The 21,522-nt window shown below is 37.9% G+C and overlaps 1 protein-coding gene and 1 pseudogene across 12 annotated transcripts in view; one reads left to right on the top strand and one right to left on the bottom strand.

The window, feature by feature from the left end:
* LOC309620082 (26S proteasome non-ATPase regulatory subunit 4 pseudogene) overlaps positions 1-21,522 on the bottom strand; it is a 198,910-nt pseudogene that overhangs the window by 68,700 nt on the left and 108,688 nt on the right. The window lies entirely within an intron of this gene.
* The window catches only part of ATP11C (ATPase phospholipid transporting 11C (ATP11C blood group)), a 166,455-nt gene that overhangs the window by 93,178 nt on the left and 51,755 nt on the right, over positions 1-21,522 (top strand). For all 11 annotated transcript variants that reach the window (XM_082376049.1, XM_082376056.1, XM_082376054.1 and 8 more), the window contains 14 exons: positions 1,109-1,237; positions 3,037-3,140; positions 5,290-5,340; positions 6,331-6,395; positions 6,728-6,809; positions 7,569-7,719; positions 8,295-8,492; positions 13,470-13,631; positions 14,312-14,463; positions 15,457-15,528; positions 17,408-17,481; positions 19,183-19,286; positions 19,756-19,937; positions 21,023-21,286. In XM_082376049.1, the coding sequence (XP_082232175.1) occupies positions 1,109-1,237; positions 3,037-3,140; positions 5,290-5,340; positions 6,331-6,395; positions 6,728-6,809; positions 7,569-7,719; positions 8,295-8,492; positions 13,470-13,631; positions 14,312-14,463; positions 15,457-15,528; positions 17,408-17,481; positions 19,183-19,286; positions 19,756-19,937; positions 21,023-21,286 (1,790 nt within the window). The remainder of the gene's footprint in view (positions 1-1,108; positions 1,238-3,036; positions 3,141-5,289; positions 5,341-6,330; positions 6,396-6,727; positions 6,810-7,568; positions 7,720-8,294; positions 8,493-13,469; positions 13,632-14,311; positions 14,464-15,456; positions 15,529-17,407; positions 17,482-19,182; positions 19,287-19,755; positions 19,938-21,022; positions 21,287-21,522) is intronic.

The following is a 21,522-nucleotide window of genomic DNA, read 5'->3' as shown; positions in this document are numbered from 1 at the left end:
GAGCCAGATATTGTGACTCTCTCCTGAGGCGGGTTGTCTTCTGTCACCAGCAGCCTCCTCCCTTTATCTGGAAGTGCTGTACAAAAGGGTTACTTATCATTTTCTGTGTGTGCCACGACATGGAAAATGTTGGAATGCACTGGGCTGGATAATTTCCTTACATCCTTCTAAAAAAATTTTATGACTATTCATAAGTTAGAAGTAAAGCAGTTGTAGGGTATTAGTAATAATTACAATTAGCAACTATCAGAGGGTGAATATATGCCAGGCACTTTACGAAACACTTTACCTGTGTCCTCATTTCATACTCCAGCCAATCCTATGAGGTAGTTGCAATCATCAAAGACACTTAACCTAAGGTCATATAGTTAAGTGGCAGAGCTGGGACATAAAGTCAAGTAGTAAAGATCTGTGTTTTAATCGTCGTGATTTATTTCCTACATTATTAAATTATGCGCTAGAAATGGTTCGTGGTTGTTTCTTCTCTCATGTTTTTCCTCTACTTGAGCTTTGGGTACTTGCTCATAGCGGATGAATTGTTGGAAAATGACCTATTTGAAAAAAGTTTTTTCCAAATGTTATGGGAAACATAAACACCTCTCTAATTAAGCGAGATTTTCTGAGCACTGAAGAGAGAACTATGACCCAAAAATAATAGCTGTTATCACTTGGAAGGCAAAGCATTTTGAAATATTTATCTATGATGCAGAGTGGGAGTGTGGCTGACCAGTGTTTATGAAGTGCTCAAGTTAAGATGTGTAGATTTTCTTGATTCATTCATGAAATGATAATGGCCATTCTCTTATCAAACACCAATACCAGAAACAACAGAGAGCAAAAGGGTTCCTGGGTGCTGGAATCATTTGTTAGAGATTAAAGTTCAATACTAAGGTAATCTAAAAGCATCCTAAGTCATTGTAACCTTAAAGAGGATTCTGAATGTTGAGTGATATTTTTTCATCACCTTTCACATGGTATAGGATGCTGAGACAGTCTAAGCCCTAGAGGAGGAGAGGTCTTTTGCTACTGTTTTGACTTTAGTTTGAGGTATAATGAATGCTTTGTTTGGAATTAAGAATATTTATATTTATTTTTCTCTCTATGCTAGGTCGGTGATGTAGTAGAAGTACAGGCAGATGAAACCTTTCCCTGTGATCTTATTCTTCTATCATCCTGCACAGTTGATGGAACCTGTTACGTTACTACTGCAAGTCTTGATGGGGAATCCAATTGCAAGGTAATGGAGATTAAACCTTGCCTAAACATTTTGAGCTCAGGATAGTTAATCATACAATACTCCATCCCACTGCCCCCTAATCTTTTATCTTATTTTTTCCTGTTTGTGTTAAGTTTTGTATTTGAAGACAGCTTTTATATAACTGTCTTTGAACTTCTAAGCAAGTACTCAACTTTGGGGGAAAGGGTGGTGTTGGGTGAGGAAATCCACACCCCAAATAAAAGCCACCACATTTTTGATAGCAGTGTTTGCATTTCATATTGACATTAACCCATTCAATATTTTATTTAGGCTTTTAAAAATGAGAGTAGTCTTAGGCTGAAACTATATAACTATGAAAATAACTTCACCCTAAGGTACTCTAACCTTACAGTTTGATCTATTTTTATTTTTAAAGTGATGACTATCTTCTTGAAAAAAATGTTTATTCCTGGCATATCGAAAATCTAACCTGGAATGGTTTGATTACTTTTTAAAAACACCTTAGGGTGTAGTTTGGCAAATATTTGCTTTATTTCAACTAGGAAGAATTATAAGTGTGTTAGAGTAAATTTGTTCAAACTGGAGGATAAGTTACGTCCCTGGTACTTTCCGGCACTGTCAGTTCTTGGCTATCATCCAGAGCTCCACAGGGCATGAACATGTATCCTCTATATGCTGCCTTTAAGGAAGAATACTAATGTGCTCACCTCTGTGTGTATCCTTGAGGGCTTTCCTCTGCTTGTTTATTCCATCTGGAGTTGAGGACCAGGACTCAGTATGTGGGAAAGGAACTTAAATGCCTGTTAGATAACTAATTTTTTTCTTCAGGGGCATGGTGATGAACTAGTCCCGTTTAAACTATTGAAAAACAAAGTTGTATTTGAGGGAATGTCAAGATAAAAATCGAGAAATCTACCTAAAGATTTCCTAATAGGGGAAAAAGTTGTTTAGAGGCAGAAAACTTTCAAGTGGTTTCATTTTCCAATTAAGTTGATCTGATAAATCAGCTAAAAGTACATAGGTTTTCCAAGTCAGGAGATAGTTTTAAATGTAGCTGAGGCAGATCCATAATATTCTCCGAAGACTGTGCAGCAGCTTTCCCTTCAGCATAAGTGGTGCAGTCTTTGAATCTGCGTCAGCCCTTCTTTGATGATTTATAAATGGGTTCATTGGAGCCTGCCTTGAGTTCTGGGTCAATCAAGTAAGTACATAATATACATTAGTAGAATATTCTAACTGTCTGACTAAGGCAAGACACATCATCTCCCAGCTCCTTACATAAATTGTAGCCACCCGAAGCATTTTCAAGATCATTAATTTTGCTGTTTGTATAATGGAAACTATTGATGAATTTTTTCTTTCTGTTAGCAAAAATGTTAGCATTCTTATGACCAAAAGGGTTATGTTCAATTCTTATGTGTATGTTAACATCACCATACACTATGGTGAGCAAAATAATAGGTCTCAGTTCTATAAATAGGAGAAAAAAAATGCATTAAATTTTTCATGGGGTTTTCAGTTAATTATATGCATGCTGCAAATGGAATTCTCTCTGCTGTCAGTATCAAGAAAAGCTTTTAGTTTTCTCATTATCTTTGAAATCCCCTTGCAGCAGAGTTATCTTTCTAATTATTTGTAATATATTTTAAGAATAATACCATCAAGTTTATTTAGTTGGAAATGTGCATCAATATTTGTATCATTCTGCCAAAGCCTCTTACTAAAAACATACAGTGTTCATGAAATCAGGTGGGTATACGATTACACTTTTTTTTTGGGGGGGGGCTGTTTTTGCTTTTTCTTCTGCTTTCATCTAGACACATTATGCGGTACGTGACACCATTGAACTGTGTACAGCCGAATCCATTGATACCCTCAGAGCAGCAATTGAATGTGAACAGCCTCAACCTGACCTCTACAAGTAAGAATTACCTGGTTTCATTTTACTGCTGTCTGATGGCTTTGCTTCTCTTTGCCACCAGTATTGCAAAGAAACACCCACCATTTACCAGCCTCCTTGCATTTGTGTTTTTATGAGCTGTTCCTTCCTTCTGGCAGGGAAATGAATCAAATCAGCCTTGTTCGCTACCAGCCTAAGATAAATCATTGTGGGCCCAGGCATCTTACTTGTGGTTTTTCTTTTATTATTGTTATTTGTAGACATGGCTGTCCATCACATTTTAAGATTATGTAATCCCATAAGGCTGATCCATCAAACTCATGCATTAGCCAGAGTTAATTAAAACAAAAATAAACCACTTTTATGTGTCATCCAACATTAAAGGGAGAAGGAGATACGGAGCCATGCAATTAGTAGGCACTCTGTCCTTTTTTATGAGGATCATGATGAACTGGGTATTGTATGTAGGCTGTTTCTTGTCCAAAGTAAACAGTTAAGTTGAGGGAGCAGTGAAATGGTGTGATTTCCTCTATTTTGCTACAGTTAGGCTTTCTGGAGTAGATTTATTCATTCACAGTCATTGTGGGTTATCAAAAAATTTGGCATTTGATTTTTAAGACTGGTTACTTTGGTTGATTAGAGCATGGTGTTAATGAGGATAGAATAATAGGTTTTATCCCCAAGTGGGCCAATTAATTATATTCTATTCCACCTTTACGGATGGCATCCATCACCCATGCCAGCCATCTGGTTAATGAATGCTGTTGGTCATAATAGGGGACCAAATGGCGGGATGTGGCTTACAACAGTGCCCAGTAGTGGAAAAACAAAGTATTCATCCTACTACATGAATAATACCCTCCCTCCTTCCCATCATTCCTTCTTTCCTTTTTCCCTTCTTCTTCTGTATCCACCTTGATAGTAGGAACTTAGAATCACAAAGCAAAATAGCTGTTCCCTGCCTTTAGGGAACTCACAGTTTGCAAAGGGGATAAAACAGTAAAGCTAGGCTTACAGTACAGTGAGATAATAAAGGTGAGTAAAAGGCCCATAGAATCACAGAAAAGGGAGTGACTGATTTTGCCTGAGTTAGACAATAATATACATCGTTGCATATTTATAGGGTAACTCCTAAATTTCAGTTACCTCAAATATGAAGGAGATTTTTAGTGAGGGAAGGTTATTCCTAATTTCTCTAGACTAGATTGAGTACCCTTGGTATGTGACTTCAGAATACCTTGTACTTCTACCACCCTAGTGGTCATCACTTACATTGTAATTGCCTGATTGTCTGTTTTAGGGCAAGGAACACATTTTTCTTGCTTATTAGCAAGCATAGTAATGGTGCAATTAATACATGATGAATGAATGAGCAGACCTTCATATTTTGTGTGTTTAGTAATAATCAATTTTTCTGAAAAAATTCTAATGTAAGTTATAAAATACTCATAACATTCTTGTTAAGGAGGATTTAGAGCTTTTTACCCTATTTTTCAGAAATGTAGATTACCATATGCATAGCCGTATATCTGATCACTTGGTCAGATCAAGCTCAGTATTCAGATCGGCTGCAAGACAGTTTGGAAATTTCCAAGATGGTGATCAAGTGTCCCCTAATGCCGGTGGTTCTCAAACGGTGATCCCAGGCCAGCAGTATCAGCATCACCTGGGAGCTTGTTGGAAATACAGATTCACATTCTTACCTGAACCATAAGCTTGGGGATGGGGCCCAGAAATCTGTGGTTTAAGAAGCCCACCAGTAATTCTGATGCATGCTCAAGTGAAAGAACTACTGAACTAATGGTTTTAAAAGTTGTTTTAGCACCAGAAACCTTTCTTCACATGAATGTGAAATAGAAACCAATTATTTATGTGAAGTATAGATGAGAGGGGTAATGTGTGCATGCACGGTGCCAAGTAGATCTTGAAAATCAATTTAGAATCTTTGTTTACATTCTTATAATCCATAATATTTTTAAAATTAGTTGAAAATGTTACATACCATATTGGTTCAACTTAACTTTTTTTAAAAAGAAAGACAATAGGCTTTCATAGTTCATTGTCTTATCTCTTCTTGCATTTTTTGTATTTTGATTCATTCCCATATTTGGGGTAAATAGATTTTATCTAGATATAGAAGACACGTGTGCTATTATGTTCTTTTTTGCAGGTTTGTTGGCCGAATCAGTATCTATAGTAATAGTCTTGAAGCTGTTGCCAGGTTAGTTTATAATTCCTTTAATCTGTCCTTTTGGGGGGAGCTGTGTTTCTCTTTTAAGCCCATTAAAATAGTTGAATACTTTCCTCTATAGAAAGGGATGTAAAGGTGAATAACCCTGGAGTAACTAGCCACTAATGGGTCTTAAGTAGCTGACCTTCTGATTGGTAGCAGCTCAGAGTGTGTGTGTCCTGGGAGGGAGGTGGTGTTGGAAGTGATGCTGAGGGTTTCTAAAATTGTAGAGCTCCAGACACTTTGACCAATAATCCCAAATATGTTCTAAGCACTGTATTTATTGTCCTTGGCTGTGCAGTGCCTGACAATATTGGAAGTATATCTGGAGAACAGTGTGTTAAGGGAGAGTAATTTAGGGACTAGGCAGGAGATAAAATGCTGGGAGAATTAGCTGGACTTAAGTAAAATGAAAGGTTTAATCATTTATAATGTAACAATTCATGGAAAAAGGGGTGTTTTCTTCCCTCTTCTATCATCCAGTTAATTACCTCAACTTTTCCACTTGGCCTTTATAGCCAATACTCAAAAAGAAGTTAAAGAAACACCGGGTGCCCAATGATCCCCCAAAAGGCGTGTTTACTCTCTATAAATATGGCAGTGTGTCTTTCCCACCTTGACATTTGCTTTCCCAGCCTTTTACTGTCACCTTTTCTTTCTGTTTCTTGATGTCTGCTGTTCTGTCCCGTTCTTGTCTTCCTGTCTGTGACTCATAATCCTTTTATCTCTGTGCATCTCTTTATCTCTGTGTGTTGCTGGCTACTCCTGTACTGTGTGTGCTTCCATCTGTGCTGTATCCTCAAGTAACTTCAGAGGGAAATATCTTTTAGCTGGTCCTGTGTTAGTAAGCATATGATATGAGTAAACAGATACATTCTGAACCTTTTGGAGATAGATGTATGTTAGGGCAAAATATGTCGCCAAAGTTGATGGTGTTATTTGTTGGGCTGTTTGGATAAGTTGTGTTCATTTTTTGTTTAGGTCTTTGGGACCTGAAAATCTCTTGTTGAAAGGAGCTACACTAAAAAATACCAAGAAGATATATGGTGAACGTTTTTAAGATATACTTACTAGAAATATGTCTTTTAAAGCCTGTGCCTAAATAGTGCAGTTAAAAATTGAACATGGCATTTAATTCCATTTAATCTAAGCCTATTTTTAGGTGTTGGGAGTTTATAAGATGGTAAACTAACTTGAAAACTATGACGAACTATGTAGAATTAAAATTATACTATAAATGATATATCAACTGGTGAATAGAAGAGAGTTTAGAATTCCTACTTTTATAGAGTGAAAAAATTGGTAGATCCAACTGGGTGGGGAGTTGGGTTGGCAGTCTCATTTGAAACCTAATTTTCATCATATTGTTATTCCTTAGGAGTTGCTGTTTACACTGGAATGGAAACCAAAATGGCGTTGAACTACCAAGGGAAATCTCAGAAACGTTCTGCTGTTGAAAAGTTAGTGTACACCACAATTTCTTTAGTTGTTATTGAACTGAAATTGTTACTTCTCAGTAATTCTAAATAACAACCATAAGCAAAAACAACATAAATTGTAGTAGTGCTACCATTTTGAGTACTTTTTGTGTTCCAGAAACTGCTCAGTGATTTGTATGTCTGATTTGGTTTAATCCTCTGAGCAACTCAGAGTAATTCCTGTTAGCCTGTCCACTTTATAGATAGAGAAATAGTCGTAGAGATGATAAGTGATTTACCTAAGCTCACTTAGCTATTCAAGGGCAGGGTTTAGTTGAAATTTATTCTCTTTTGCTGCTGGATAATGGTTTGGGGTCCTCTTGTTGCTATATGTAAGGAGGTTGTACAACACAGATAATAGTCTCCTGGCAGATATTGAAGTGGTACATGACACACACCTTCAAGCCAGTTGCCGCTGGCACAGACCTCACTCTCTTGTTGGCGTGGATATCCAGTATATCAGTGACACCCTCTCCATAGCTCTACTTTCAGACTAAAAGAATCCACACTAAGCTTGAAGATTTCACATTTGCTCCTCTACCCTCTATTCCAAACCTTTAGGATTCAGGGAAATGGAAACAATCTACAAGAATAATGCGTTAGCAGCATCCGTACAGGTCTGTGCTATGGTTACACATCGTACACAGGAGAAGCTTTGGAAAACTGAACAGTTTAGTTTATACCTGGTTGATACCTTAAGTAATTAAATGGTTTTTAAATCCATAATATCTTATTTTTCAGATCCATTAATGCCTTCCTGATTGTGTATTTATTTATCTTACTGACCAAAGCTGCAGTATGCACTACTCTAAAGTATGTTTGGCAAAGTACCCCATATAACGATGAACCTTGGTATAACCAAAAGACCCAGAAAGAGCGGGAGACTTTGAAGGTAATTTGTTTTATGCTGAAAACTTTAACCCTAGCACATTGTGACAGAGACACGCTTTATTGAAATGCTGCTCAGATAATGTTTGGTATTTGGGTTTTCTCTTGGTTGTATGGTAGCCCCAAACCATTAACTGTTTAAGAAATGTTAGAATTTTTTGTTTTAACCCTAGGCATCTATCCTTGTTTTTAACTCTTTGGTTAAGAGTTTTAAGCAATTGGGCAAGAAGGTCTGTCATGTTAATATATTATGAGCTTGTGATATATCATGATAGAAACGTAATGAGTGCCTACGTGAAAACTTTGAGCCTACATTCATATTGGGGGGGGGGGTGGGGAGGAGCAGAGAACTTAAGGAAGTGAAAAGTGTTAAGTCAAGGTACATTCACTGAAGAATAGTGACAAAAGTCAGGGTGTTGTAAATGTTGTTTTCATGTACTGTGAAAATTTTTACTAATGATATAGTGTCGTTGGGAAGAGCAGTGCTTTCAGCGTTGAAATTAAAAGATAGAAAGTTTATATTACACTTGCTTGATGGAACTGTGCATATAATCAGCATGAACTATTTCTTTTGTTTAGGTTTTGAAAATGTTTACCGACTTCCTGTCATTTATGGTTCTGTTCAACTTTATCATTCCTGTCTCCATGTATGTCACAGTAGAAATGCAAAAATTCTTGGGCTCCTTCTTCATTTCATGGGATAAGGACTTTTATGATGAAGAAATCAATGAAGGAGCCCTGGTTAACACATCAGACCTTAATGAAGAACTTGGTCAGGTTAGAACTTATTTTTACTTAAAATAAGTTAACATAGTGAACTTATTTCTTGTAGTCTGGATTACCAATGTATGTGACCATTTCACATTTGGAAATGTGATTCAACGAAAATTCCTTCATGCAGGCATGTAACGAAGGCAAGCGATGTTTTCATAACTATAGCGTCAATTATTTTGCTGGCATTTTGAAATCAGTGTTTTGAAAGAACACCGATTTATGTATTAAATTTGAATGTTATGGAAATTCTCTTTAGAACTCACCTGGTGGTGTTGCTAGATTATGGGCTATTGCTTTGGAACAGGAAACATGTAGTCTTCATCACCATCTATAATCATTTAGGGATAGACTAGGGGGCAGTGGAAATAAAGCTATTTTATAAATGCATTTTGTTCCATAAACAAAATTGACCAGAGTTGTCCTATGGACATTTTCTTGGTACATTTCTGCTCAGATGGAATATAGACCTAGAAAGCAGAGTTGTTTATTCCAGTGCAAGAATTTAAATGAAGGGAAAATGTGAGGGCATGCACTCCTCTAAATGCTTTTTGCTTCATATACCAAGGTAATCCAGGCTTTGACCTCGCTGCTAACCCAGGTTGTTTTCAAATGCAGTGCAGTCTAGCTGTAATTCTTCAAGTGATGACTTCTTTGGTGCTTTTCTTATCAGTACTGAGAAAAGTTTTTCCCTTTGTCTGAATTTACTGTGTGTCATGTAATGATCTTCACAAGCTGAGGGGATTTTTTTGGCTTGCATTTAATTCTCTTGATATTTAGAATGTCAAGACTGTGGAAATATCACTTCTGTGACTGGGAGATGCAAATTCAGTTAATGGAACTGTATGGCTGGAATAGGGCCTCACACTCGTTTTGAATGGTGACGATTTGCGCCTGTGCCTGAAAACTCTCCTCCTGAATTCAGTCCCCCTCCACCCCCACTCTGTATTTCTGTTCTTTACACAGCCTTTGACTAAACCAGAGTACCCTCTTGACAACTACAGTCACAAGGGTGAAAGGACTCTCCAGATATCATTATGTTGAAACCTGACTCTAGGACTCCAGGACCCCAGACTGTGGCATCTGCGTTCCACAGAGATACTGAGTCACTAAGGATAGAATAAGCAATGAATGAACGAATGCTTTTCCCTTAGATATTGTTCCCAGAAGTTTCTCTTGTAGGTCACTGCAGCTGCCACAGCTGACCTTAGCCTTTTTAAACCAGAAGTTTTCATCCAGGGAAAGCTGAGTAGAACTACTCTAGTCCCAACAAAAGGTATCAATCTGCAGCTTTTTTACATGGGAAAAAAAAATGAGTTATAAGCCACCTCTGGTGAACTTATCCCTGACAGCTGATTTAGTTGACTAGATCTGCCTATTCTAAATCCAGTGCCCGGCTATATGGATTAAGCTACCCAAGGGTGAACATGGCTAGTCCCAGGCTACTGCAAATAGAACAGCCATCATTCCACATGTGGCACCTAATTCTCACCAGAGACAGGCAGGATATCCAGGCCAGATCTCCACCTCAGCAGATTCCATCTTACCTATGGGAACGTAGTCTTGTTCCTATCATCTAGACTTATTCACACTGCAGAACATAAAGTAGAGCTTTGGGTAATGATGTAGTCAGTTTGATCAGTGAAAATAAACTACAGCTTTCTTTTCAGCCACCACTTCTTTTCCCCGCCAAAACCTGCTTTTCTGGATGTGACTGTCATTTAGTCAGTTATAAGGTAATAACCAGACCACCACTTCAGTTTGTACAGTGTAAAAACAATTTGCCATCATGATCAGCTTACATGTGTAGAAACTACCTAAATGAAAATGCAAAGAAGTCTTGAAATGGTTTCTTAGGACATTTAGCATTTCATGGACCAGTATACATGAAATTAAGTGTAACCAGTTTCCTCCTTGATGAGTCATAATTTAACATCTATAGGGCTTTTATGTTACTTAAAAGCAGTGTCAGTTAGTTTCCATCAATACCATTGCAAACACTTGCTTAACCTCTTCCAAAGTGACCCACATTTGTATTAAAAAAAAATAGGAAGATATGTTTAGGACAGTGTTGGTCTTTGACTTGAGAAACAAAAAGAAGTAGACTGCTCAGTTCAATTGGAAAAGAATGGGGTCTTTTATGATCAGACATCAGTCCTTTAGACAGCCAAATGGTTTCAACTTTGAAAAAATGGTGGGGATAGCCTCCTCCTTCATATCCCCTCCCAGTCTCGCAGCTATGCCCAGTGGTGTGTCAGAGTATATACTGTGATTCCAGTAATTCAATCCAGTGGTTATGTATTAAACTTCTGTGTTATCTAAGACATGTTCTTGGTACTGGGGTTACTATTATGAAGTAAGCGAGAAACCCTTGAGTTGTTCAACATCTAGTTGGGGAAACACACATATCGTACCCTAACTATAGCAATGTGACGATAATCAGAAAAATCAGGGAATGTGAAATGATGGAAAGAGTCTAGTACTGTGTGATTTTGGTCAAGTCAACAGCAATGACAATCTACATCTATATAACGCTTACAAACATATTTAGTAATCTTTACAGCCTTGTGCAGCAGGTTTGATTATTTAAGGCTAATATTTAATGTTCAGAGAGATGAGGAGATTTTTCCAAGGTCACAAATTTAGTAGGTGGTGGAGCCACAACTCCAGTCCAAGTTCTTCACTAGGTTAAACAATATGAAATTTTTTGACCAATTTTGACCTGTAAACTAGGTGATTTCATGTGTTCAACCTTTATTTTAGGGCTCTTTCTATTCTGAACAGCTATCTCACTTTAGGCTTTCTATCCATAAATTGATGGCTTTGAGCTTGCTGATAGAGAAGGGCCTTTCCTGCAACTGGCTCAAACCTACCACTAAAGAGGAAGAGGCTGTTGAGAGTCAGAGGCAAGCAGTAGCCTCTCACTCGTCGGCCCACACTCTCCTTTAAATATGAGAATACTTTTTAATAATAGCCAATCCTCTCCTCCCCTTGTTCTGAGTGTAGGGCATATATTAGATCAGTGGTTCTCAAAGCATGATCTCAGGACCAGCATTACCTGGGAACTTATTAGAAGTGCACATTATCTAGCCCCACCCCAGAGCTACTGAATGAGAAACTCTGGGGATAAAGCCCAGCGATCTGAGTTTTAACAAGCACCCTGCAAGTGAGTGTGATGCAGACTACAGTTTGATAATTACTCTATCAGGGTATAGTTTGTTGGCCTATACCTGTGAGATTAATTGTACACAGATCCATAGTGCACAAACTGTTATATATAGGCAAACACTTTATTTAAATACACTTTATTTTTATTTATTTATTTTTGGCTGCGTTGGGTCTTCGTTGCTGCGCGCAGGCTTTCTCTAGTTGTGGCAAGCAGGGGCTACTCCTCGTTGCAGTGTGTGGGCTTCTCATTGTGGTGGCTTCTCTTGTTGTGGAGCACGGGCTCTAGGCACGCAGGCTTCAGTAGTTGTGGCACGTGGGCTCAGTAGTTGTGGCTCTCAGGCTCTAGGCACGCAGGCTCAGTAGTTGAGACGCACGGGCTTAGTTGCTCCGCGGCATGTGGGATCTTCCCGGACCAGGGATCGAATCCGTGTTCCCCGCTTCAGCAGGTGGATTCTCAACCACTGCGCCACCAGGGAAGTCCCTGCACTTTATTTTGTAAAGCTATTACCTTTGTCATCTATAAAAGATTTCAAAATGGGTTAATGCTCATCCAAGTGCAGGAGCTGCAGCAACACAGGACAACCTTCGGGGGGAAAATGAAGGTTAATAATTTTGATCAGAAAAAAAGCCCCAAAGAATTTCATTTTAACTGGAAAAATCTAAATGATACAGGAATAATACCACTTGGATTAATTTAAAGAGAGAATTCAAACTTGGCTGGCTAACAGGAAAAAAAAGAGAAGATTGGAATGCTATATTTGTGCCAGTGCTGCTACCGTGAAATGCTTTGAAAAATAATTAGAAAGCAACTACTGCTGCAGTTCATCTCTTTCTCCCTTACATAATAAAAACCTTAATCTTGTACTTATGCTTGTTCCTGTCAGCCCATAATTTTAACTATTTAAGTATAAATTGCCAAAAAGGAGGATAAAATTGTGGGTTTCCAAAAGCCAGATGTTATAAATAGAAGAGATAAAAACTGGGATAAAATGAAAATGCTCAAAATGGCTTATTTTACATGGCAAATTTATTTCATAGCCTATTTTTTCCATTATTTATGAAAGTATGCTTATATTATACTTTAACCTATCATTATAAACTCTGCTCCTTTATTTTAATTTGGAAATTTTTTGGAGGAGTATCTGAAAATATACATAGTATGTGGAAAGAAATTTCATTTATATTTTTGATCATCATTGACTTACTGTGTCTAATTAAGTAACATTATTTCCCCGTCTGTCTATATTCTGTAACTCTTATATACATTCTATGACACAATGCATTTTACTTCAATCCAGTATATTTATAGAAAATATTACTTTTCAAAGAAAAGTTTTGTTACATCCCAGTTAGTTTAAGTTCCTATCCAGTATGTTTTCTCTGTGTGTGTGTGTGTGTGTGTGCATGCATGCGCACGCACGCATGTGTCAGTATGTCAGAGAGAGAGAGAAATAATGGTCAGTAAATTGTTTCCCACTTGTAAAATTGACTTTTCTTATGTTAACTTCTTTATATCAAAACAGGTCGGTGTTAAATTGAAGGGGTCTTAGTTTGATAAAATAGCCACATTTTTCCTGCCTATTAATCTCCTACATTTGAGTAAGTCTACCTTAGACGTGTGATACTATTTCAGTATCTTTAAAAATACTTCTTCATTTCTCATTCATTTGATAATATTGCTTCTGTAATTACCTGACATTTGACAAGTTTTTAGAAAAGGTGATTTCTATGGATATGAAAATATCCTTAGGTATGCCTTATAGAAAATTAATCACATTGAAGAAAGAATGCATATGTTTGTGTTCTTGTTTTTAGGTGGATTATGTATTTACTGATAAGACTGGAACACTCACTGAAAATAGCATGGAATTCATTGAATGCTGCATTGATGGGCATAAGTATAAAGGTGTAACTCAGGAGGCTGATGGACTCTCTCAAACTGATGGACCCTTACCGTATTTTGACAAAGCAGATAAGGTGGCATTTTCTGCGTTACCATTTTACCTTGAGAAATCAATTTATATAGGCATGTGTTAGCATAGTAGACATTAAGGATTTGGGCACGTGACATAGACTTTTGAATAACCGTTGGTTTGTTCTTTCAACTTCACCTTTCTTATTTTATGGACAACTCCGGAATTTGTAAACAAGTAGAATTTATAAGAAGAGAGCATTATGAAAAATGGCATTTGGGTAAAACTTTCACTTGACTGTGTGATCATAATTTTTGGTGCTTTATCTTTAAAAATATGAGCTGCTCCAAGAATGATGTCTATTAAAATCATTCAAATCCCAGCAGTGTCTAGGCATGAAATGAACCAGAGTCTCCCTGCACCTGAGCTATTGCCAGATTGTGAATTAGAATTGAATGAACTCTTTTAGGCCATGGAGATGTCGCTGCTTTGGTATTAGGTGGCACTACAGTAACTTGAATGAGTTAACATAGCCCCTAGGGTGTGTTAGCTGAGAACCAGCCATGTTGGTAGGGACTAGGAGAATATATAGTTCATTTGAGTATTATGAATTTATAAGTTTTTGCTACTCAGTTTGCTGGAGGTTATAACATTCTCTCACATTAATAACTTTACTCTGTTCATTGACTAGTTACCAAGTGTTCACAGTGAAACTAATATGATTTTTCTGTTACTGTTCAATAGAATCGAGAAGAGCTCTTTCTGCGTGCCTTGTGTTTATGTCATACTGTAGAAATTAAAACGAATGATACTGTTGATGGAGTTACAGAATCAGCTGAATTAACCTATATGTCCTCTTCACCAGATGAAATAGCTTTGGTCAAAGGAGCTAAAAGGTAAGCACGTACGTTACGCTAGTTGAATAATTTCGAGACGTACAGTTCTGCCTATAGTTAACAATATGGTATTTTCACTTCCAAATTTGTTAAGAGAGTAGATCTCATATGTTAAATGTTCTTACCACAAACAACAAAAAAGCAAAGGGGACACAAAGAACATGAGAAATGTTGGGATATGTCTCTACCTTGATTGTGGTGATGGTATCACAGACGTATTCATGTGTCCAAACTCATCAAATTGCACACATTAGGTATTTGCAGTTCTCTATCAGTTATACCTCAGTAATGCTGTTTTAAAACCCAGAAATAAGTTGTAGAAAAATACATTAACATTTTTGAAGAGTAAAAAAAATTAAACAGTTCTTGTACTTCTCGTGAGAAAGCGAAATCACAGGAGGACAGGAGTTATTTTGTTCCTTCTCTTATTTGCTTCAATAACCTTATCTTATAAGTATCCTTATTCTTTAATAAGGAGCCAAGCTACTTTATCTGAAAGTTTGAAAAAAATTCTCAAACCTAACCAGTTAAGACCAAAAAGAAAATAGCAATGCATAGATGTAACTTGCATTACTATTTATGCATTCCAGCCAGAAGTCCAAATATTCATATTATAGTTTGCAAATCCTATAATAATGGCCACTTTTTGTACAACACATGTTTTTCCTGAAGTGCTCCCAGCAATTTTGATATCATTTGGTAACTGAAAGTCCTGTTTTATCCATGAAGCCCAAGCTAATTAAGTGGATAAAACTCACCCCTTGTGTTAGCTACAGAACTGGAATTACAAATTGCCTCTTTCTTGGTTACGATTTGTGACTGGGCATTGACTTGCTCTGTGTTAACATCTCAGTGAGTAAAAGGAAGTACAGTTATAGATTGAGATCTTATGAAAGAGAAGAAAACAATAAACAAGTATGAATAATGCCAGCGCAAGAGGAAATTAATTATTCTTTAAAGATACACAAAGGTCTTTTTTATTGTGTTTCGCAGGTATGGGTTCACGTTTGTAGGAATGCGGAATGGTCATATGAGAGTAGAGAACCAAAGAAAAGAAATAGAAGAGTAAGTAGCACTGTATGTTTGATGATTGTCACTTCTTAACTCCACAGTCCACCTTAGATGGATTTAGGAAGGGCAGCAAAGGGGACTGATCGCATCTATAAATGTAGGACTCTGCTCTCCCAGTTCAGAGCTTTATGTAAATGTAGTTGGAGTAGGAGAAGACATTTTTCATAGAATGGCAGAAACTAGCATTTGAGGTGTAAATGATTCCAATTTTGTTCACATATGGGTCCAGTAGCCTGAATGAGCGTCTGCCTGGACTTTTCTGAATTTTAGATGCCATTTCAGGTCTCCAACACATGCTGCAAGAAAAATCAGTGAACATGCGTGAAACCTTCTGCTGTCCAGAACCCAACCAATCATTCTGGGATTGCAAGCCCTACCAGACATGGCAGCTTTGGAGTCAGAAGCTTTCTCTTGTTCTAGATGCTTGGGTGTGAGCCTCAGGGCAAGTACTCTGATGCAGCCGTAGCTCCACATTTCTTTTTTTTTTTTTTCCCACTACAGAGACCCCAACAAACAAAACCACCTTGGCTTAATAGCGGATTTTAATTAGCCCCTGTGATTAATTTGAATTCTTTGTAAGAACTTGGTATGTAATTATCTGACTTCCATTCTGACCCCTAGCATTTCGTGAGACCCATCACAGAAACATGTAACACTTGTAGATGTGCTTAGGGAATATGCCCCTTTGGGAAGGAGTGTTCAAGAGCCAGAGGAACCAGAAGAAGGCTCTTTGGCCTGACTGCCAGGAGCCCCAGGTCATTGTCAAAGTCCAGATTCTAGCCGGTTCACAACAGTGCCCCCATCTGGCCAACAACAAATGAGATACTGTGCTGCAAGTAGATGTCTTATACATACACATCCCAAAACCAATGACCCGCTCACTCCCATCAAAGAGAAGCTTTCTAGTAAATACTTGTATACAAGTTATTTATTTTCAAGAAATTATTTCCTCACATTTTTTGTAATAAGTCTTAGAAACTTTCTTCTTCTTCATCCTTTCATCTGGTGAGTAGCTTAGCCATTTACACACAAATCAGATCATGTCAATCCACTGTTTATACCCTTCAGTGGATTCCTATTGCCCTTAGGATGAAATTCCAAATCTCTGAAATGGCCCACAATGTTCTCAGGTCCCAGCCCCTGCCTACCTCTCTTGCTACTCCCCTATCAACTAGATCTCAAGCCTTACGTAACTACTGTAAGTCCCCCAATGGGCCACGTGCTCTCATGTTGCTGTGCCTTTGCACATACTCTTCTCTATACTCAGAGTGCCATGATATCCTTTCTTCATCGTGTCACTCCTGCAAAACACAGCTCAGGCACCACCTCTTCCAGGAAGCCTTCCTTCAGATGCCTTCCGTCTGTGCTCCCACATCTCCCCTGTGTGTTCCTTTGTTACAGTATTTGGAAGACTAGGGGGTAGTCATCTCATTACCCTCTGTCTCCCTTATCATTTGGTAAGTGCCTTAAGGGAAGATGTGTGTCTGTTGTCCAGCGTCAATCACTGTGCCTGACACATAGTAGGCACTCCATAGATGATTAAAATACTTGGCAGGGTGAGACTATTTCTAGACCCTCTCCAGATATAGCTTCGCAGGACAGCTCTTTGTTCCTCATTCCTATGCAGTCAGTCTCTCCTTACTATTTTAAGTTATATAATGAGAAGATATAGATAACCCTTAACCAACACTGGTATCCTCTGACAGCATGTTCTAAGCGCAGAGAAATTCCAAAGACACAATGGAAAGCACCCGTTGTGCCCACAACTAGCAACCCTTATCCAAAGAGGAGAGCTCTGTTAACTTAAGATGTTTCTGTTATGTTTTATCTTGGTCTAGGTATTTCACTTTTCTCTTTTTTTTTTCTATTAAAGGTATGAACTTCTTCACACCTTAAACTTCGATTCTGTCCGCCGTCGTATGAGTGTAGTTGTGAAGACTCCATCAGGTATGCATTTTTAAAACTTGACTTTTTCTTTTTCCATTTGTAGATTTGTATGTTGATCAACTACTTCAAGAGAGAAAAGCATTTCACGTAGTAGTGTATGATTACCGAAAGTTGTGCAAAGCTTTTGTATACGCCTTAATGTATTTATACAAGCACATGTTCAGTTTGTCAAATTGTCAGTGGCAGAACCCCTGGTATGACAATATATGCATTTTCTTGGAAAGTGAACTCTACCCCTCAGTCTTGGATGTCCAAACAGGAACTAAAAGGGTGACTTTTTCACAGTTCAGGGTACTAACCAATCACCACCAATGTCTACCTGCAGCAGCCCGCTACAACTGGATGGTTTGAGATTACTAGCAGTAGAATCTATGAGTGTAGAGAGTTGCTGGTTATCCCTCTCTGACCTTCCTAATCCCCCACTGCTTTACACTTCCTGGAAGCAGGTAAGCTAGAGATGACTAAGGGCCTGACTGCTGGGAAAGGGCATGTGATTTTACTCTAGCAACCTGGGCTGTTTGTTTACCGCAGTAAAGAAGCTTGCCCTTTGCAGGGGAAACAGTACCATCATTTCAGGGTTCCCCCATGTTCTTGGGAGGAGCCATGGTGACTGGGATGCCTTCTGCTCAGGATCAGCAAGACCCATGGGTAGCATTCCTGCTTCGTTTGTGGGCTCTCATATTCCTCTGTGTGTGTGTGTGTGTGTGTGTGTGTGTGTGTGTGTGTGTGTGTCTGTGTCTGTGTCTGTCTGTCTGTCTCCAGGTGGTTTTCCAAAATATCCTTGATTTATTTCCTAGTAATTTACTTTTTAGTATTAAATCTGTTGAAAATGTCTTAATATGAGAATGGGAAGATTTAGACCTACCCTTCAGGGAATATATCCTACCTTATTCATACTTTGTGGTGTGACTGCAAAGTCACAATGCTGATTTCATTATATGTAAATGTGGAATTTGTTTTATGACTTTTAAATACATTGTGGCTTTGTGAGAGAAAATTTTTTAAAAAACACCTAACATTTGGAATACTTGCTGTTCTTACCTGTACACATGCACGCCCACGTTTTACTGCAGATGGTAAGATGTCTGAGGAAGTGGCCTATCAAGGGCCTTGACCTCAGAGCTACCCTTTTTTAACTTTTTGAACTTAGCACTTTGCCTTATAAGGTCAGAGTGTCCTTCTTAATGGTGCTGTCTACTTTCCTGGGTGCATGGACTCGTATAAAGCTGTAGTTGTACTAGCATTCTCCAGTTTCCGGTGAAAACCTTCAAGCTACTGTTTTAAAAGCTAATGTGTATAGTCTTTCAAAATGATTTTATCTTGTTTGAGCTTGAGTTTGGTCCTTGACATCTGTAGATGCCACATGTGAACTTTAGACCATGGTTGACAACATCCTCAAAGAGAATTCAGATGCAGCTCCTTGACACAAGCACCGTCTTCTGTGATTCACTTGAAGGAAGTTTCTTTTAACAGAGGTGCATGTTGTAAACTCTGGGATATTAGTTATGTCTGTATTGGTCCCAAGAGGTGGTGAATGTTCTCCTGACAGAGTAAAGGTCAAGATGTCTGCTTCCATTTGGATGAACATTCCAAGGCAGGCTCAGGATACACAGCTGCTGGGTGGGAGAGGCCACCTTAATAGTTATCTATTATTAAAATCCCAATTCTAAGTAAGTCAAGTACTCTGATTCTTTATTTTAGGAGACATACTTCTCTTTTGTAAAGGAGCCGACTCAGCAGTTTTCCCCAGGGTGCAAAATCATGAAATTGAGTTAACTAAAGTCCATGTGGAACGTAATGCAATGGTGAGCCTACACCCCCTCCCCCCAGTAGTCATAGAGAAATGCTAGAGATGACTATGTCTATGGATTGCTATTTAAAGGACTGTTTAAATGAATTTTAGCTTATTTTTATGGTCTATTTTTATATTTGGGGATTTTGTAATATTATTTTCCTTATTTTAATATAAAACATCCTGGAGCAAGTTTCTGTTCAGAATTTGCACCCTTTGAAGACTTTTCAAGAATCTTTGTTTTATGTTCTGCTTTTTTTTTTTTTTAACCCCAAGAGCTATTATTTTGTTATTCCAAACCTAATTGAATGTTAACCCAGTGCAATCTGTTCTTTCTCTTTTTTTCCCCTTTTTTAACTAAAAAGGAAATTAGTCAGAATTTCTCTTTTGTATGGTAACGCAAGAGTATTTAAAGAGTGTGTTTTGTTTGTTTGTTTTTATTCATTATTTGGATAACTAGAGATCTCCTACCTTGCTTCTAGGATGGGTATCGGACACTTTGCGTAGCCTTCAAAGAAATTGCTCCAGATGATTATGAAAGAATTAACAGACAGCTCATAGAGGCAAAAATGGCCTTACAAGACAGAGAAGAAAAAATGGAAAAGGTTTTTGATGAGATTGAGACAAACATGAATTTAATTGGAGCCACTGCAGTGGAAGACAAGTAACTAGAAAATGATATTCTTGTTATTTTAATGACCAGTCATTTAGGGTGGTATCTGTCCAGATTGGTAATTCATTCTCAAGTTTTGAAATCTTTGATTCAGCTTTGTCTGTACATCAGATTTTGAACTGTTTGTGGGAATAATTTTTAAGTTAAATATTTGTGGCTTAGAAGAATGAATCTGTCATCTCTAAGGTCTTTTGAGTACTTACTAAGCCATCCCTTCATTTATGCAGGTATTTATGAAGTAGTCTTACTATGCGTAGGAAGCTTTGTGCTAGAGACACCATTTGAGTTGGTGCTTGGTAGAATGGGTACAATTTTGAAAGACAGATGAGCAGAAGGGAAATTCAAGGTTGAGCAAACAACATGAGAGCTCATTCTAACCTGGTTTAACAGACTAGAGCATATTTTTGCATACTTTAAAATAATTTGCTCTAACCATACAGGCTGAGCTCTGCCGGGCATGATTATAGGGCTCCAGAATTGATCTGCTTGAAAAAATAAGTTTTAGATTCTATTTTAGGAGTTTTCTAGAAGCTATGAATGCAAATTGTGAGGCTTAACCCAAACATGAAGTTATAAACATATATTCATTGGAAGGTATTAAAGTTCTAATAGAATTCATTTAGTCTACTTTCATTGTTATTCTCTGACCAAAAGGAATGCAAAGTATCACTCTTCTTCTACCCTTGCCTTTCAGAATAATGCTTAAAATCTCCTTCAGAATGGTTGGCTTTCCTAAACTTCCAGCTCCTCAGGAATGGGGATTCGCTAACTTCCTTCAATATCTCATTAGACTGTGTCTGGCCCTTTCTGTTTTGAACCATGTTAAGTATTTGTATAGTGAGATAGAAAACATAAACTTTCCAAACCTCATTGTTTGAAATGTACTTTAATAAGTAAAACTATGCCAGAAAGAGTATGCTCAGAAATGGTAGAGGATGTATAAGACAAACAACTGTTAAAACATGTCAGGACTCCAGAATTGCTATGAATTATAAGGATATTCTCTTTAACAAGCCTTCTTGTAGAATCTGTGTCAGGAATTTTCAAAGATAACAAGGTTTCCTTTGTGTTTCCAGGCTACAAGATCAAGCCGCTGAGACCATTGAAGCCCTGCACGCAGCAGGTCTGAAAGTCTGGGTGCTTACTGGGGACAAGATGGAAACAGCCAAATCTACCTGCTATGCCTGCCGCCTTTTCCAAACCAGCACCGAGCTCTTGGAACTGACCACCAAAACCATCCAAGAAAGCGAACGGAAAGAAGATCGATTACATGAGTTGTTGATTGAATATCGTAAAAAGTTGCTGCATGAATTTCCTAAAAGTACTAGAAGCCTTAAAAAGTAAGAAAGTACATCAATTTGTTATATTTAGACATTGGTACAGATGTAAATCACAGCTGTTTATGCAGAAGGCTCCGTTTTCTGTAATTTATCAGTCTTTCATTGCAGGTGCTTTAGCCTTGTAAGTTAGAACCTTTCCTGAGGACTTGGCTAATGGCCCATTTGAGATTATTTGGCACTTTCCACCTCTTCTTTCATTTAAAAGAAAACCCTGCCCTTCTCAAGCTTTAGAAAAG

Source organism: Balaenoptera borealis (genome assembly GCF_965194805.1).
Source record: "Balaenoptera borealis genome assembly, chromosome: X".
Taxonomy (NCBI): Eukaryota; Metazoa; Chordata; class Mammalia; order Artiodactyla; family Balaenopteridae; genus Balaenoptera; species Balaenoptera borealis.
The sequence above is the reverse complement of the archived record's forward strand: the minus strand, read 5'-3'. Positions and strand labels throughout refer to the sequence as shown.